Raw genomic sequence first — 19,361 nt, forward strand, 5'->3', positions numbered from 1 at the left:
CAGCTGGTCCACAGCCACCGTGGCCATGAACAGCTCACACGCCTTTCCCATCAGCGGCTGTCCTCAGTTTCCAGTGCCTGGATGGGAACCATACTGTACAGGGAGACAAGACTCACTTTCTTTCTTTCTCTTTAAAACCTGTTCCCTACAAGTTGCAAGGGTCCCAAAAGTCGGGTTGTGGCTAATGGCATTTGCCCTCTCTCCCCTTTCATGTTACAGACTAAACACGTGTAGCAACAACAAAGCTGTCGTAGTGCAGTTATGCGGGAGGTACTTCCTGTGGGCTTCAAGGGCTTTATTTCATTTAATCCTCACAATGATCCTACCAGGGAGATATTACTATCTTAATTTTTGGATGAGAACATGGCAATCCAGGAAGGTTAGGGGTCTTGCTTAAAATCATAATATATACAGGGCAGGGGTGGGGTTCACATCCAAAGTGGTCTGACTCCACAGCTTGAGGGAGGGGAAGCGGGGATGGAATCCACCCGGGTGTAGGTAAGGAGAAACTTTAAAATATAATAAAACCAACTAGAAGTCGGATGGCTTTTTTTTTTTTAAGTTAAAAAAAGTGTTTATTTACTTATTTTGAGAGAGAGCACAAGCAGGGGAGGGGCAAGGCGGGGGGTGGAAGGAGAGAATCCTAAGCAGGCTTCACACTCAGCACACAGCCTGATGCAGGGCTAGATCCCATGACCCTGGGATCATGACCCGAGCCTAAATCAAGAGCCGGACACTTAACCAACTGAGCCACCCAGGCACCTCAGAATTTTTTAAGGTGGAGTAATATTCCATTGTACTCAAGAACTTGGGTTTTTAAAGACACCTTAGAGACACTGTACCTTAAGGGACTTTCTTAAGTTCAAGAAGTTTACCTTACGGTGTAGGTCACGGGCATTGGGTTTTCTGTGTCTTACAGCTGAAACAATTCTAAGTGGCCTATAAGGTACAATTCAGGTTCTTCTGTGAAGCTCCAGGGTGGGCAATGAGGCCCAGAGAGTCCTTAAACGGAAGCCCTCCAGCATGTGGCAAAATGTTACGGAATTTTTGCATGCGCCTGCGTGTGGGTAAATCTAACCTATATTTACATACACACACGCACGAATGTACAACTAAGGGCACATCTTTCATTCTTTTCATTCTCCCTTTAGCTATTTTGATGACTTTTTTTTTTTTAAGTTTATTTTGAGAGTGTGCGCTCCCATGCCAGTGGGGGAGGGGCAGAGATAGAGGGAGAGACTCCCAAGCAAGCTGTGTGCACAGGGCTTGATCCCACAACTTCGAGATCATGACCTGAGTCAAAATCAAGAGTTGGGTGCCTGACTGAGCCAGCCAGGTGCCCAGTAATTCTTTTTACAGCTGTTAATTTCAACAGTTATTCAGTACTTAACATTCTCCTTCATCATAAAAAATATATGTAACTCCAAACTGAATGAGACATGGTACCTGGTGCTCTGAGGAGGAGCACAGATTGATGGCTCTCTTCAAAACACTTTTCCACAATCCTCCCTGGAGTTGGAAATAATCAAGTGTAGTCATGGGTAAAAAATAAAAGCATTTATTTAAAAAACGCCATCCAGCATCAGGAGCTCCAACTTTGGTAATAAGCATGAAGGGTGGGTGGTTAATGTTTTTTTAGTGGATGAAATCGGTGATACACGAGGCTGCATGGTTAAAAATCCATATATATATATATATATATATATATATATATATATATATATATTTATTATTAAACTGAAAAAGTGAGTAAGCAAGCTACTATGAAAGAAAGGGGCCTCAAGTAAAGAAAACATCACCGTGCAATGAAGACAATCTCTTCTTCAGTAAGTACCAGCAAAGCAGGTTTGACTTCCTTGCAGGATTATGGGAAAAGCTCCTCATGGAACATTCAGTCATGGCTACGAAGAGGCGGAAACAAAGATGTGGGCAGACCCCTTGTACTCATAAGAGATACAGGGAAGTGAGGATAAGGAGAAAGAAAAATCGAGCAGAATGTCTTTGCTCAACGGTCCCCATAAAAAATGTATTTTAAAAGAATCTGAGCAAGCGTGGATTGTCATTCTTTGGCGACCATAAAAGTGTTAACAGATAGCATTAGAAATCAATTATGCTGTCAACACATCAGAATAGCCTTTCACTGTAAGTGTATCTAAAGCCTCCTGCAAATTATTGCACATCGCATTACAAAATTGTGTTGTTGGTTTTTTGTTTTTTGGGTTTTTTTGCTTGTTTGCTTTTCTGGTTCCTAGTTGTTCACATGCTGGGAGAGGACAAAGGCCTTTAGAGAGCCATCAATTCAACGCTTTCATTTCACAGATAAAGGAGGGTAAGGTCACATTCGGCCTCAGTGGCAGAGACTGGACTAGAATCAGGTGGGGTGCCTTCCCCATTACGACAGGACGTGATTTGCACTCCACCCTGTCCCCAGTCTGTACCCGATGGCTCTTGTTCAGATGGCTACTCTGAACACCCAGCTGAGAAATACTTCCTGGGTAGAGCACTGTGATAGGAATTTCTTTTTTTATTACTTTTAATGTTTACTTATTTTTGAGAGAGAGACAGCACGAGCAGGGGAAGGGCAGAGAGAGAGAGACAGACAGACAGCGTATTCGAAGTAGGCTCTGTGCTGTCAGCACACGGGTCTCAACCCACAAACCATGAGATCATGACCTGAGCCAAAGTCGGACGTTCAACCGACTGAGCCACCCAGGCTCCCCAACAGGAATTTTTAAAGGCTGCCTTAAGAGAGATTAAGGAGAACATCTGGCAGAGGACACTCCAGGGGACACGGAGACACGGCTCCCTGGAGTCCCCCACCAGGATGCCATCGAATGGCGTTACTAGTCAGTGGTAGGCACTGTGTCCAAATACACAAATTCCAGCAGAAAGAAAAAATACATTCGATTGGATTCTTTCAAAAAGCCCCACCGTTCTCATATCTGCTTTTAATTTCCTATTTATCACGACTCAACATTCTAGATGTTCTCGAGGGGCTCTCTATCCTTCTGGGTGGCGATACCAGTAAGGCTGGGCTGCAACATTTCTGAGAGGTCCCTCAAGAGTGAGGGTGCTCACATCTCCCGGGGACGTCTTCTTCTGCGTGTCCTTGGAGAACAAAATGCAGGCGTTACCGTATTTTTACAGTGTCTACCCTGTAAGTTTGGGTTCAAGGGTTGCTGCAAGGAATGTGAATTAAGGATAATCCTCTGTGATGTTCATGAACTAGAACTGCGACGGGAATGTTCTTAAAACTCTGACGATCTCTGGTTTATCGAAACAACGTTGCAAAGGACCTCAAGTCTGCACAGGGTCCCGCAGAAACTTGGCTTTCTTGGTGCTCCTAGGTTTCTGGAAGAGCCAGGTTCTCTTTTATTTAAATTCTTGCCAGGAATGTGCTTTCTCAAGGGAAGGCGAAATCATTTGCTCTAGAAAACAAGAGCCAGCCAGCCGTGGGTGGGGAGCTCCATCTCAGGCGATCGATTGCCTCTGCAGGGTAGTTCTGGTCTCTTTCCATATAGATTGTTGTATCTTATACACAGACTCCTGGAAAATCCTTTCCACTTGTGTAGGAAAGCCACGGCTTTCTTCCTCTAGGGCATTGATGGTTCGCAGAGCAAAGGGAGTCCTTTCTCGGGGCAGGGGATTATTCAGGGGCCGCAGGGGTATGACGGAGTTGTACTTGTGCTGCCTGTTCACGGAGTTCATGAGGGACGTGTAGAACTGGAATTTACACCAGGTGTCTCTTAAAAAGTTTTCAGTCAACAGTAAGATGGTCCAGGCAGACCCGTTTACGGCATCGTCTAAGTTCTGCAGGTGCTGTCTGCCGCACGGCATCTCGGCGAAGATTATTCCGGGTTTGATGCCGAAGTCATTTTGTAGCAGATTCTGGACTCTGAGGGCCTCGTCTGTGTCATCTTCTGCGTGCAGTATCACAAACTTGAGGAACACCTCCTCTTCATCCTCTTCGGGCACCTCTTCTGTGGCCTCAGTGCCCTCCCGCTCTCCAGAGGGCGTCAGGGCACCGTGGCTATGCTCGGCAATGTCACGCAGGGAGATGTCGTCGGATTTCTTGGAATCTGCCTCATGAGGTCTCTGACTCATATCTACACTGGGACTTTTACCCCAGGGCAGAGAGAGAGGGCAGGGGTCTATTTTAGACTTCCCGACACCCATTATCAACATCCAGGTCAGGAGAGGAGGGCTTCACTTCTTCCTCAACATCTCTTTTCATCTAAAGAGAGAAGAAACAACAAAGCAGACGAAAGGTTGTAAAGGTGATCAAAACACAAAAAATGGAAACTATGTTCTTCATTCTACCAGAAAACCTGAAAAAGATCACAACACGTGGACCCTGAGAAAGAAATGCCAATCAGCTCTTGGAGCAAGGAGATCCCCTGCCTTTGATGAGCGTCACAAGGGCCGCCACAGGTTAAGCCAAGGGCAAGTTCAATAGTCAGTTTATGTAACAGGAGACATTTGGAAATCTTAAATGGTTTTATGTTCGCACTGTAAACCTCCAGAATAAAGTCAATGGCTTTGGTGTTTTACTGAGATGGTACCATACCACTCTACCCATATGGAGTTTAAATCCAACTTCTTCATTATCCACTTACTGTGTAAACTAGAAACAGAAAAGTGGAAAGCAACAGAATACTCAAATATTAAATATAAAGCTTATTTTTGCATCAAATACAAATACAAAACAGAACACAAATTTCCCAAAGATCACTAGCCAGCAGCTCTAACTCAGCACAAAGAGAAGATCTGAAACGTCAAATGAAGTAATGGCTAAGGTTCACCGGCTGGGAACTTCTGTCTGGGGTCAGGCACTGGTGTTGGGGCTGGCGGGGAAATTGCAGTAAGGTTGTGAAAAGTAAGGAATATCTTCTTCTAGCTAATCCTGGGAATACTTTGAAAACTCAGTGTTCATCTAGGGAAAAATTAACATCTCAGTTTGGCGTGGGATATGGAAACAAAGCCTAGTGATTTTCTCCAGTGAAATCAACAAAGAATCATTACAGTCTCATCCTCATTCTGTTGTTTTAAAAATTCTAAATTCAGAGTGGAAGAATTAGATCAGCTGTGAAAAGAAAAGTACTTCACGTGAGTCTAGTTTAAACAAATCTTCCGATAACATTGGCAATGTGATGAACAGGACTCCCAAACAGGCAGTTTCAAGGATTCTTTTATCAAAAGATAGAAAATTTACAACAGATAAATAGAGGTTCCATATTTTCAAATAGGGTCCCAGAGGCTCTATTACAGAGGTTTTTTTTAATATATATTTTTAGGGGTGCCTGGGTGGCTCAGTCGGTTAAGCGTCCGACTTCGGCTCAGGTCATGATCTCACAGTCTGTGAGTTCGAGCCCCACGTCGGGCTCTGTGCTGGCTGCTCAGAGCCTGGAGCCTGTTTCAGATTCTGTGTCTGCCTCTCTCTCTGCCCCTCCCCGTTCATGCTCTGTCTCTCTCTGTCTCAAAAATAAATAAATGTTAAAAAATATATATATATTTTTTTAAGTGTATTTATTTTGAGAGAGAGAGACCAACCCAAGCAGGCTCTGTACTGTCAGCACAGAGCCTGACGTGGGGCTTGATCTCAGCAACCATGAGATTGTGACCTGAGACGAAATCAAGAGTCGGCCACTTAACCGAGTGAGCCACCCAGGTGCCCCTCTATTCCAAAGCTTTTCAATGTATTGTTCATGAACAAAGACCAGAGTTCAAATCAAGAAAGCAATTAGGTTTATAATTATAATGACATAAATAACATATACCAAGATAATTTAGGTTTAGAAAAAAAACATTCAGCAAAAATGGTGGAAAACTGTTATGGGAAGAAAAGATAAGGGAAAACAGAAAAATTTTTCATGTACTTAAAGAGAGAAAGGGTTTGCTACTGTCTCTGAATAGTGAGGGAATTGAGGGAATTGCTAGCTACAGCTTCTCCTTTATTTTGTCTACACTTTAGCTTCTACTCGGCAGTATGTTATGGCAGCTACCAAGAGGTACTCTACGGCATAACTCCAAAACGCTACACCCATCCATCCCAAATAGCAAAACCACATGAATTTGGAATCTCTTCGCTGGTTAGAATTAACTGCTGACTTTGTTGTTGTGTAATGAAAAACAAAAGGTGTTTCCCTGCAAAGTTGCAGCAAAAAGCTTCTCCTGTATAAAAAAAATAATTGTTGAGTGATGTACATAATTGTTGAATTGCTATATTGAGTATATATATCATCAATACAGTCTGAAACTGACTGAAACTGACACAAGACTGTAGGTTAACTACACTGCAATTTCATTCAGAGAGAGATCAAGCTCTCGGGAGGGGGAGAGGGAGAGGGAGAGGGAGAGAGAGAATCCCAAGGAGGGTCTGCACTGTCAGCACAGAGCCAGACACGGGGCTTGAACTCAAGAACTGTGAGATCACGACCTGACCGAAACCAAGAGTCAGATGCTTAACTGCCACCCAGGTGCCCCATTACACTACAATTTCAAAAAACTGTTAACCATTTAGAAGAATCTACTTATGGTGTCAATTAAAATGAGCTTCACTTATGTTCACTGAGATACGTTTGTGAAACCAACTTAACACTGTTATCTTAATCACTAGTGGCTGCAGAGAAGTGCACTTGGAGGAACAGAAGAGATATTCATAAAATGCTTCTAAAATAACTAGGATAAAATGGTACGTCAAGCCAGAGTCAAAAAAATCTCTTGGCATAAAGAAAAGTAAGTAACACAAGAACTGTGACTTTATATCTTAGTTTTCTTAAACGCTGGTCAGCAGAAAAGAGGAAAGCCTCCAGAAATCTATGACGGCGCTGTTTCAACATCCACGCCCTCCTACCCAGCCCCACCCTAAGCAGCCCAGAGAGAAGAAAGCGAGGGACACTGTCTGGAAAACTTCACTGGGACCTTCTCATCTGGAGGGTGGGTGTGAGGAGAAAGCCCAGGAGGATGGGAGATCTGCCTTTCCTACCACCCAGTGATTCCTAGACAGGCAAATGGTCTCCATCCAGGACTGTGGTTCTCAAGGAAGAAGGAAGGAACACGACTGTGCTCTTGCCAAGCCAACAAACTCCACCTATAAGAGGGCTTTCCCACAACACAAGGCAGGTGTGGGATAAAGAACCCGGGGAAGCCTTTGTAGGTCCCCTTCCCATCGGCTACAGACAGATACAGGGTGAAAACATCTTCTTCCCCTTAGCGAAACGGAAGGCGAATGAAGGCAGCCGTGGGGGAGAAGCACACGAAATCACCGGTCACAGGAATAAAAATGCCCGTGTGTACATTTTTTCATTTGTGCTTTTTTAAAGAAAAGGTAGTAGGTGAAATACATGACGACTCTGAGGACGTTTTTATAGTGAAAAGTCTCACTTTCATCCTTGTCTTCCCCATCCATCCTGTTCCCCCCATGGCCTCCTACTGGTGACCACTTTTGTTAGTTTCTCCGGTACCCTTCCATTGTTTCTTTGTTGTTATTGTTGTTGTTGTTGTTTTTAATTTTACTTTTTAAAATTTACACCCAAGTTAGTTAGCATATACTGCAACAATGATTTCAGGAGTAGATTCCTTTGTGCCCCTTACCCAGTTAGCCCACCGCCCCCCCAACAACCCTTCCAGTAACCCTCAGTTTGTTCTTCATATTTATGAGTCTCTTCTGTTTTGTCCCCCTCCCTGTTTTTAGATTATTTTTGTTTCCCTTCCCTTATGTTCATCTGTTTTGTCTCTTAAAGTCCTCATCTGAGTGAAGTTAGATGATTTTTGTCTTTCTCTGACTGACTAATTTCAGTTAGCATCATACCCTCCAATTCCAGTCACGTAGTTGCAAATGGCAAGATCTCCTTCTTTTTGATTGCCAAGTAATACTCCATTGCATGTATATACCACATCTTCTTTATCCATTCATCCATCGATGGACATTTGGGCTCTTTCCATACTTTGGCTATTGTGGATAGTGCTGCTCTAAACATGGGGGTGCACGTGTCCCTTCGAAACAGCATACCTGTATCCCTTGGATAAATACCTACTAGTGCAATTGCTGGGTCGTAGAGTAGTTCTATTTTTAGTTTTTTGAGGCACCTCCATCCTGTTTTCCAGAGTGGCTGCACCAGTTTGCATTCCCACATTATTTCTCTATGAATATATATCCTTTTTCTCTTTCCTTTTCACAAAAAAGTGTCATCACTTATGCATATGTATGTATATAACACACACACACACACACACACACTGAAAAACAGCAGCAGAGACACGTAGCACATAATTTCTCACTCTTGTTTACAACAAAATTTTCGACCACGTGTATATACCATAATCGTTCTCTGTTCTTGGATACGTGAGTTGTTTCCAGTTGGCTCCTATTATGGACAATGCTGCAGAGAACAGCTCTGAATAAAAGCCATTTCATAATGTGTGCAAATTCATCTGCAGAATCATTTCCCCAAATGGGATTTCTCTGTCAAAGGACAAATGCATTTGTAATAAGGATAGGTTTGGCCGAATTACTCTAAGATGGAAACTTCTGTGTGTCTGCTTTTAACCTGATAGAATGACATCCCTACCCCCACCCCTAGTCCCATGAAAGATCCAAGATCAAAGCTACAGTTACCATTGACACCAGCCCAACTGGGCTCATTACATCCCCTCAGGGCAATAATTACGTGGAAAAACTCAACCCTTCAGAATGGAAGGGAAGCTGAGGTTCTGAAGGGGAGATCAGGGGGTCCTAGATAAGAAGGAAGGAGGGTCCAGAGTATACCCACCTCGTACCCAGCAAAAGAGGGTCCCCAAAGGATCCTCCACATTAAACAGGAGTACAGTGAAAAGGGCAAAATGGCGAATATGCGTTCTTGGCAAGTAGGCATACAGATCTACAGAAAGTGAAAAAGAAAATAAAGACAGCAGGCAAGAGACAAAAAATTCCAGGGCGCCTGGGTGGCTCAGTCGGTTAAGCCTCTGACTTCAGCTCAGGCCATGACCTCACAGTCCGTGAGTTCGAGCCCCACCTTGGGCTCTGTGCTGACAGCTCAGAGCCTGGAGCCTGCTTCGGATTCTGTGACTCCTTCTCTCTCTGCCCTTCCACCTCTCACGCTCTGTCTCTCTCTCAAAAATAAATAAACATAGGGGCGCCTGGGTGGCGCAGTCGGTTAAGCGTCTGACTTCAGCCAGGTCACGATCTCGCGGTCCGTGAGTTCCAGCCCCGCGTCAGGCTCTGGGCTGATGGCTCAGAGCCTGGAGCCTGTTTCCGATTCTGTGTCTCCCTCTCTCTCTGCCCCTCCCCCGTTCATGCTCTGTCTCTCTCTGTCCCAAAAATAAATAAACGTTGAAAAAAAAATTTTTTTTTTTAAAAAATAAATAAACATTAAAAGACAAAAAATTCCATTTTCATGAGGACGAGGTGCTCTGGACAGGCGCCTGGGTGGCTCAGTCGGTTAAGCGTCCAACTTTGGCTCAAGTCATGATCTTATGGTTCATGGGTTCAAGCCCTGCATCAGGCTCTGCACTGACAGTGTGGAGCCTGCTTGGGATTCTCTCTCTCTCTCTCTCTCTCTCTCTCTCCCTCCCTCTCTCTCTGCCCCTCCCCCCTCCTCTCTCTCTCTCTCAAAATAAATAAATAAACTAAAAAAAAAAAGACTATGTGCTCTTGAATCTGCCTAAATGTAAATCCCAACACCCTGCTATAAAAAAAGCCATGTGACTTTAGTACAAGTTACTTGATAACTCTGTGCTTTAATTTCATCATGTGCAGAGCGGTGATAATCACAGTACCCACCTTTAGGGTTTCTATGAAGATCACAATGGCTGAGCACAACACTCCTTACGTGTTAGTGGCCATTATGGTTATGACATACATAACAAAGAAGCTGAAGGAACATTTCATTTACACAACCAGGGCTTATGCTCTGGGGCAGGGCTACTCCAAGAGCAGTCCATGGACAAGCTGGCCGTCTCTGAAATGTCTGGTGCCAGTCCACCCCAAGATGGGGACACCGTGCCAGAATGTAAATCAACCACATCAGGTAGGTATGCTTTTCAGTTTAGCTAACATTTTTTCATAGCAAGACATTTTCAATGCAGAGAGCCACAAGGTTTACCTTCAGTGCCTGCTTCTTCTATTACGAGACCAGCGTTCTGAATAGTGCTGCCTCAGGAGACGCTAAAGAGAAGGGTAACCAATGAAACAAAAGTATCGAAGCTGAGAGAACAGAATTCCCTGAGAAGAGAGACTGCAGACAAATCAAGGGTCTGACACCATTACGAAAAAAACAGAAAAAAGGCGGCAAATGGAATAAACAGGATCAAAACCAAATCAGTTAAACGTGGTGGAAAGGTGTGAAGAAAAAAAAATCCGAGAATGCAGAATGGAACAAAGACCATTGACAGTAAAGCAATAGGAAAAAAGATATAGCTATGGAGATTTGAAAAAGAAAAAATAAAAAGCAAATGGAATGAAAACCAATGCATCTGAAATAGAAAATTCAATGAATGTCAACACAAAATTCGAAGATGTAACAGATTCACCAGCCTCAATCAAACGCTCAGCCTTACTGAGCCCAATCAGACATTATGTGCCTTCCGATGTAATTCCATATGATATACACGGCATAATGCATGAAGCAGTCTTGCCAAAAACGTGAGCTCGACTCTAGCCAAGTCTTTGGATATAATTACCAGTTTACAGAAATAAGGAGGATGTGAAAAATGTCCACCAAGAGGGGAATGGAGAAAAAAATTGTTTCATGCCCATTATCACAGAATACCAGTCAGCAACATGTAGGGAAGAACTACTGATAAATGCACGGATGCAGATGAATCCCAGACTAATTATGTTGTATGAAGGAAGCCAGACCAAACACAAGTACAGATTTTTATTCCATTTATATCAAAATCGAGAGAATTCAAATTGATCTATAGAGACAGAGAACGCTCCTTTCGGACCTGCTTAGGAGAGAGGGAGCTTTGACACTTCTCTTCTTTATAGTATTTAGTCCTTGTCCCACATGGCATTCTTGAGAAATGCTTTGCCCTCTGTTTTCAAAAATCCACAGTACTTATACAGCTCTGTTCTAGATAGTTATGAGTTACAAGTCAGGCTGCCCTCTCACTAGACTTGGGTCCATCCTCTCACGACCGTGGAGTAAGGATTTATAATTTGAGGATATGCTGAGGCAGAATCTAAACAATACAAACAGGGGCGCCTGGGTGGCTCAGTCGGTTGAGCCTCCGACTTCGGCTCAGGTCATGATCTCACAGTCCGTGAGTTCGAGCCCCGCGTCAGGCTCTGTGCTGACAGCTCGGAGCCTGGAGCCTGCTTCCGATTCTGTGTCTCCCTCTCTCTCTGTCCCTCCACCTCATGCGTGTGTGCTCTCTTTCTCAAAATAAATAAATAAATATTTTAAAAATAATAATAAATAAATAAAGACACCGGTGAGGGAAGTAAGCCATGCAGGTACGTGGAGGAAGAGCATCCTGGCCCTGAGGCCAGAGGGTGCCTAATGACTGATGAGCAACGGGAGGTGGGGTACGGTGGGGCTCGAGAGCGCAGCGTAGAGAAGGAGGAGATAATGGGGAGCGGATGCCAGAGGCGGGTTTTGAGCAGAGGGATGCCACGGCTGGACTTTGGTGTTTGTAGGGCGGCTCTGCTGCTCTGAGAACAGAACGGAGAGAAGCAAGACCACTTGTTCGGAAGCTGTTGCAGGACCCAGGAGGAAAACAGTGGTGGCTGGGACCAGCGCACAGTGGAAGTGGTGGGCAGGCGCTGGATCTGGGGTATATTTTGCAGAACTGGCAGGGTTTGCTCACGATGCTGAGTGGGCAGAGAATAGAGTTAGGAGTTTGGGGGACAGGCCCAGCCAGGAGTTGTGTATTTGGCTTTTATCAGTGTATTGACTGTATCTGAAGTTTGTACATTTATTTATTTGAGAGAGACACAGAGAGCACAATCTGGGGAGGGGCAGGGAGAGGGGGAGAGAGAATCCCAAGCAGGCTCCACGCTGTCAGTGCAGAGCCCGATGTGGGGCTTGAACTCACAAACCATGAGATCGTGACCTGGGATGAAATCAAGTCGACGCTTAACCGACGGAGCCAGCCAGGCGCCCCAATGTATACAGACTGTTTTTAAAACCTAAAGACTGTAGGGGCACCTGGGTGGCTCTGTCGGTTAAGCATCCGACTTCGGCTCAGGTCAGGATCTCTCGGTTTGTGAGTTCAAGCCCCGTGTTGGGCTCTGTGCTGACAGCGTGGAGCCTGGCCTGCTTCGGATTCTGTGTCTCCCTCTCTGTCTGCCTCCCCCACTTGTGCTCTGTCTCTTTCTCTAAAAAATAATTAAACATTGAAAAGAATGGAAGGGAGGCGCCTGGGTGGCTGAGTCAGTTAAGCATCTGACTTCGGCTCAGGTCATGATCTCTTGGTTCATGTGTTTGAGCCTTGGGTGATGCTGTGCTGACAGCTGGGAGCCTGGAGCCTGCTTCAGATTCTGTGCTTCCCTCTCTCTCTCTGCCCCTCCCCCGCTCATGCTCTGTCTCTCAATAATAAATAAACGTTAAAAAAAATTAAAAAAAAAACAAAACCTAAAGACTGTTGGAGATGGTTAAGGGAAGGAGGAGAGATAGAAAAAGGAAACGGTCCAAGGGCCGAGCCCTAGGGCACTCCAACAGTGTAAGGTCAAGAACAGAAAGGACCAGCAAAGACAGAAAGTGAGCAGTTAGGAAGGCCAGAGGAGTCCCAGGAGAGTGTGGCGCTAACTCAGAAGCTAAGGGGAGGAAGCGGTTCAGGGAAAGACAGCGTGCAGCTGTCTTCCAGAGCCTCCAAAGGCAAGATGGGACAGGCTGCCGGAGGAGCCACGGATGCAGGACCTACTGATTCGGTAAGAGCGGCTTCGGTGGGCTTGTGTCAAACATGAGGGAGGGGAAGCCTCACCGGACAGAGTTGAAAGCCAAAGAAAAGAAGTTCGAGGCTGAGTATAGAGCGTGACGTGGAAGAGTTCTGCCATAAAGGAGAAAAGGGAGTAAGAGCTCGGGGGAGGGGGCCTGGAGCCATAAGAGGATTTGCTACAAAGATGACTGCTCCAGAGAGCGAGCTAGCGGAGGTACAGTTTGGTGATGCTGGAGGGAAGGAGGGAAAAAAATGAGGGAAGACCCATGTAGGCGAGGCGGGGGTGGCATCCAATGTCAGTTAAGAATCTTGATACTGGCTCAGGTCACGATCTCGCGGTTCCTGAGTTCGAGCTCCGCATCGGGCTCTGTGCTGACAGGGCAGGGCCTGCTTGGGATTCTCTCTCTCCCTGCCCCTTCCCCGCTTGCAGGTGCTCTCTCTCTCAAAATAAATGCATAAACTTAAAAAAGAAATTAAAAACAAACAAACAAAAAAAAGAGGGGTGCCTGAGTGGCTCAGTCGGGTGAGCATCTGACTTCAGCTCATGTCACGATCTCACAGTTTGTGAGTTCGAGCCCCGCGTCAGACTCTGTGCTGACAGCTCAGAGCCTGGAGCCTGCTTCTGATTCTGTGTCTCCCTCTCTCTCTGCCTCTCCCCCGCTCATGCTCTATCTCTCTCTGTGTCAAAAATAAAGATAAACATTAAAAAAAAAAATTAGAAAAAAAAAGAAAGAAACAGGCTTCGTGTGAGTTGATTTTTCACAACTGTAGGCTGATGTACGTGTCCTCAGCATGCAGAGGGTGGCCGTGCTAAGCTGCGATGTTCGGTACGTGGGGTGTATTAAATGCACTTTTGACTTAGGAGACGTTCAACTGACGATCGGTTCATCAGGATGCAACGCGAGATCGTTCAGTCTGGGAAGATATGGACTCAGGTTCCACCAAGAAGGAGTTCTGCCTCCAGGTGGCGACGCAGAAATTGTGCCTGAGTTTCCAGCCTTGGACTCAAGATGCAACACCAGCTCTTGCCTGGGTTTCCAGCACTGCAGACTTCAGGCCCTGGAGCCCCACAACCACGCAAGCCAATTCCTTAAAATAAATGCACCCTGCCCCCCACCCTCTGCCCTCTATACAACCTACCGGTCCTTCTTCTCTAGAGAACCCTACCATAACCTTCCTTAAAGGTGTGTTGCCCTAGAGTTAGGAGTTCATCTTTGCATTTTTTTCCTTTTTTATTTTTAAAATATAATTTATTGTCAAACTGGCTAACATACAGTGTGTAAAGTGTGCTCTTGGTTTTAGGGGTAGATCCCCATGATTCATCATTTACATACAACACCCAGTGCTCATCCCAACAAGTGCCCTCCTCGATGCCCATCACCCACGTTCCCCTCTCCCCCACCCCCCCCTCAGTTTGTCCTCTGTACTTAAGAATCTCTTACAGTTTGCCTCCCTCCCTCTCTGTTTGTAACTATTTTTCCCCCCATGTTTGACCACCTGGGAAGAGGGTCCCAAAACAGCAATAAGTGAAATAATGATCAGCAATAATTTGATAAAATATGAGAACATATACAGTTTTCAGGGTATCCATGTATTTACCCCAGAAAAAGCTTGTTACTGAGATTACTGCCCCTGAAATGTAATACATTTAAGATTAAGGCCCCTAGTGCTTGACTCCTTCAGCCCTGAAGGTTTTCCCTATCTGAACAGCACCATCTTGTGGCAAATACGCATAAAATCAACAGTGTCTTCCCTGGTTCAATTACTACGTTTCATCGGTATTAACAAATAAGTATTGTGGAAAACTTACTCTGTACCAAGACCTACTGGGTTTTCGGGATGTGAAGCCGGGATGAGTAGACGATAAGTAGACAATCACTGCACTGCTGCTTTGTCCAGGACACCACGTGCTACGAAAGCGCTCAGGAGGGACACCTGCATCGGACGACACTTGCATGAGTAAGGCTGAGGGACGTGGACACTTACCAGGCAGGGGGAACAGCATGTGCAAAAACACAGAGCCAAGTACATTAGGATCATTTCGCACTAGGTGTTTATATGCCTCGAGTATGAGTAGGAGGAGGCGGGGGGAGCAGTACCAGCAAGAGGTAGGGATGGAGATACACAGGATTAATGAAGGAGCTACCTAATACATTCTGTTCCGGATTTTGAATGTGATCGTGTTGGCAGACAGAGAGCCCTTGGAAGGTGGTAAGTAGGAGAGACATGATCTGACTTGTGCAGGACAGGTTAAAACAGCTGCAGGTATGGAGACCAGGCTGGGATGTGTAAGGCTCTAGACTGGGAGAACGATGAGCTGAGAGGCTGCTGCCGTAACCTAGGTGAGGGAGCAGAGCCCTGTACTAAGGAAGTGACAGGGGACACAAAGATATGCAGGGAGTCACGGGGGCTCACAGAGAAAGAACCAGGTACGCCCCCCAAGCGGGTGCCCTGTGGAACTGGGTGGGTCATGCTGCATTTGCTGTCGTGAACAGGGCGGGGGAGAGGGTGGGGTATGACCTATTCATCTAGTCTGGGACACAGGGAGCTTGTCCCGGGACCTGGAAGAGCAGCTGGCCATCAGGCACTCACACGTGTAGGAGGCTCAGGAGATCAAATCTTGAGCGTCTGAGAACAGCTAGAAAGAGGAGAGCAGAGAGCTGAAGACACAACCAGTGCCAGGAGGGGCATCCGGAGGAGGAGGGGCCGTAACGGAGGGGGAGGAGGGCCGCCTGGCTGGCTCGGATGGTTAAGCCTCCGACTCCCGATTCTGGTTCAGGTCATGATCTCACGCTTCATGGGACTGAGCCTCGCACCGGGCTCTGTGCTGACAGCACGGAGCCTGCTTGGGATTCTTGCTCTGCCCCTCCCCCATTTGCACGCTCACTCTCCTTCAAAATAAATAAACTTAAAAAAAAAAAAAGGGGGGGGAAATGGCAACAGAGGAACGGAAAAATCAGACACGTGATGGTGCCAGGAGTGGGACCATCCGGTCAGTGTCCACAGCATCTAGCACCTCGAGGTCCACTGGGGCAATTACAGACACACGGTGGCATCACCAAAGGAGACAAGAGTATACGGGACGTGAGGGCAAGCCTGGCCAAGAAGGAGAGGAGGGGCCTGGAGTTACAAGGGAACGCAGGGTCCAGAGGGGATTTCTAATGAGATCTCTTAATAAAGAAAACTTGGAACGTTTACAAATAGAGGGAATGTGCTAGTAGAGAGACAAAAGATGAAAAACAGGGGTGTGAGCTTCCTGTTGGCCTCTTGGTCACTGGGCAGCTTGACCTCGCCTACCTACCCCCTCCTGCTCTAGGAAAGGAGAGAGGCCACCCAACGCCTGAGTCTGCTAGGTCCCAGCACAACGTCCGTGATGAACACTGCAGAAGATGTCGCGACTTACAGAACCTGTGGGGACAAAGCAAGTGCCCTTTTGTTTCCATGAGGGGGTAGCTGCATTGCACTGGAGGCAGCGGGCCGCTTTCGCGAGTGCTGTCTGGAAGCTCAAGTGTGGAAACACAGCAGAGAGTGTGGATGATAAGCAGCCAGAGGGGTGTTCCGTAGCAGACTCTGCAGATGCGCGCATCCAACATTTCCTCCCACCTCCTTTTAGTGGACCTTCCGTACTTCCTGTACCACAAGGGCTAAAAGCTGTATTTCCTAGACTCCCTTCAAGGTAAGATTCCAGGCGTAACTTAAGTTCTGCCGATCAGATGCACTTACGCGTCGGAGGGAACTAGGCAGGGGCGGAGCACAAGGCGGCTGTTTTGCTGCTTAGGCTCCAGCAGAGCTGCTGTGATTCGGAAGCTGGCAGCCAGCTGATTTGGCAGGAGCCCAGTTCCACCAGACCAGCTCTGCTCAGCAGTGCTATGAGGGGTTCTTAGAAACTCAACCTACAGTCTAGTTCTTCAACTTTCCCAACAATACTGTAAATCCTGTAACGGCCTCCAATGCACGCCTTTCTGCTTCAACCAGCCGGAGTGAGTTGTGTTCTGGGCAACTAAACTGTGAGGGACACGACATCCACATTCACGACCAAGCGCTACTGCAGAGGTAAGCAGCAAAACACACCCGGCCGCCTGTTTTTGTAAATAAAGTTTTATTGAAAGAAAGCCATGCACATTCACTGATGTGATGTCTCTGGCTAACTGCATGCTAGAGAGGCAGAGTTGAGTAGTCCCAACAGAAACCGTATGGCCCATAGAGCCTATGATATTTACTGTCTGGCCCTTTCCGGAAAAAACTGGCCGAACTACAGCAATTCCCTGAACTACAACACGGGGGTGCCAAGCTCCATCAGGCTCTGTCATACAAAAGAACAGACCTATGCCAGCCAGGTGAGGAACATGTGTACTTTCCTTAGACTTCTTTACATTGGGAATCTTTTTTTTTAGTGTCTATTTATGGGAGACACAGACTGACAGAGAGAGAGAGAGAGAGAGACAGAATGGGAGCGGGGGAGGGGCAGAGAGAGACACATAGAATCCAAAGCAGGCTTCAGGCTCCGAGCTGTCAGCACAGAGCCCGACGCAGGGCTCGAACTCGTGAACCCCTTGACCATGACCTGGATGCTTAACCGACTGAGCCACCCAGGTGCCCCAGGTGTTCTGGTTTTAACCTCTTCACTCTTGGCTTCTCCTTAACTCACCTACTCTCATCTTCTCCCTGCTCCTTATTCCAAACGCCCTCATTTTAAAATGTTATTTCATCGTCTACTGTACGTATTTATTCACGCATCTGAAATCCCAATGCTGAAATGGAACATTTTTTTCCTTCTCTTTTGAAAGAGGGGAAGGTAATAAGTACACGTGTTACTGATAACATCACAAAACTAGTTCCTTGGGATAAAAATGAGAAATAAACATTATAAACAGTCTTTTATCCCCCAACAGCTTTTCATAAAGATAAAAATATTATTTTTCACTCCCATCCCCACCTATTGTAAAAAGAGAACAGAATGTTGCTATAAAATCTTGACATTCTGATAGTGGTTTGTTTACTCACCACACAACTTAAAAACTTGTGTAATATTCTCTGAACCTGCTCCCACACGTTTCTTCTTCCCATTAAAACTACCTATTCCTGGTACCATTCAAAAACTCTCCAAGTGAGGGACTGTTGTTTCCTAATGATAACCAGGGACGTTCCAAAAAAAAAAAAAAATTACTGCACATTCTTTTTGATACGTGGACTATTTTTCTTTCATTTTCTATATTTAAAAATGAGAACTGGCCTTAACGGGCAAATCTTCTCCAAACCAGGAAGAACGTTTTCTAAAACTGCTGAATGTAAAAACAGCAAACTGCACATCTTATCAAAATGAGGCTCAAGGCAAGCACGGGGGTGCGTTTTTAATACTAGAGAGCCTCGAAACCAGCAATGATTTAAGAGCCACCACAGGCTTTGTGGAATTGTGGAGAATAACATTCAGTATCCAACAGCAACCCACACAAAAGGTCAGGAGCAAAGGGCTGTTCAAAAAGCAAAAAAAAGGCAGTAACCCCTGGGACAGTATTTCAACAGGGAGGCGAGAGAAGGTGAAGGTGCAACAGCTTGTGAGGGTCAAGCCAAGGCCGACCACAGGCAAAAACAGCAGCGTGATCAGTGTCACTAGCGGAGTAAGCAAGGGAAAAGGTGAGAGAGATCAGTAAGGGAAAAGGTGAGAGGGAAACGGTGAGAGAGAGAGGTTAGATCACATAGGGCGCTGAAGCCATCATAAGAGTTCGGTTTTTCTGCTTTTGATGAGAAGCTACCAGGTTTTGAAGGGAAGTGAAAGTTCTGATTACATGTTTTTTGGTTTTCTGTAATCACTGCTGTTGGGAGAAAGGCTGTAGGGGAGCCAGGGCAGAACCAGGAAGACCAAATCAGAGACTTACAGTCATCTAAGCAAGAAGGCACTGTAGTTTTTGTTAGAGAGGGCGGGATACGTGGTCAGACTTGAGATATCTTTTCAAGGTAGAGTTGACAGAATGTGCTGGATGCTTGGATGTTGGGTCAGAACTAAAAGGATGAGTCCAGGATGATTCCTAGAGTTTTAGCCTAGATGAAAGACAGTAACATTTACCGTGATGAGGAAGGTAAATGAGGGAAAAACTAAAGGGAGGGCTGGGTGGGTGCGGTATTACGAATTCTGTTTGGACACGCTACATTTATTTTTTTTTAACGTTTTACTTAAAGAGAGAGAGAGAACAAGCAGGAGACGGGCAGAGAGAGAGGGAAACACCGAAGCGGGCTCCAGGCTCTGAATTGTCAGCACAGATCCGGACACAGGGCTCAAACTCATGAACTGGAAGATCATGACCTGAGCTGAAGTCAGACCCTTAATCGATTCAGCCACTCAGACACCCCTGGACACACCACATTTAAATGCCCATCAGACTTCCAAGTGGAGATGCTGAGTAAACAGTTGGAGATAAGCATCTGGAACTCAGGACAGAAAAGTTAAAGATAAACATTTGGAAGTTGTCAGCTTAGAGATG

The 19,361-nt window shown here is 45.9% G+C and overlaps 1 protein-coding gene across 2 annotated transcripts; it reads right to left on the reverse strand.

The window, feature by feature from the left end:
* Positions 1–1,535: 1,535 nt before the first annotated feature.
* Positions 1,536–18,927, reverse strand: TICAM2 (TIR domain containing adaptor molecule 2). Of its 2 annotated transcripts, none has more exons than XM_053219883.1 (3): positions 18,759–18,927; positions 14,710–14,817; positions 1,536–4,234 (listed from the first exon to the last, which is right to left on the reverse strand). In XM_053219883.1, exon 3 carries the CDS (start codon positions 4,183–4,185, stop codon positions 3,472–3,474), a length of 714 nt encoding a protein of 237 aa, XP_053075858.1. In that variant the 5' UTR covers positions 4,186–4,234; positions 14,710–14,817; positions 18,759–18,927; the 3' UTR covers positions 1,536–3,471. The 2 variants fall into 2 exon arrangements, with proteins under 2 accessions (XP_053075858.1, XP_014932168.1); XM_015076682.3 differs by having other exon boundaries at positions 14,693–14,817; positions 18,759–18,925.
* Between the last annotated feature and the right edge of the window lie 434 nt (positions 18,928–19,361).

Source organism: Acinonyx jubatus, chromosome A1 (genome assembly GCF_027475565.1).
Source record: "Acinonyx jubatus isolate Ajub_Pintada_27869175 chromosome A1, VMU_Ajub_asm_v1.0, whole genome shotgun sequence".
Classification (NCBI taxonomy): Eukaryota; Metazoa; Chordata; class Mammalia; order Carnivora; family Felidae; genus Acinonyx; species Acinonyx jubatus.

Excerpts from the sequence above, each read along its gene's own strand:
- TICAM2 (XM_053219883.1), bottom strand. The coding sequence starts at position 4,185 with ATGTTGATAATGGGTGTCGGGAAGTCTAAAATAGACCCCTGCCCTCTC.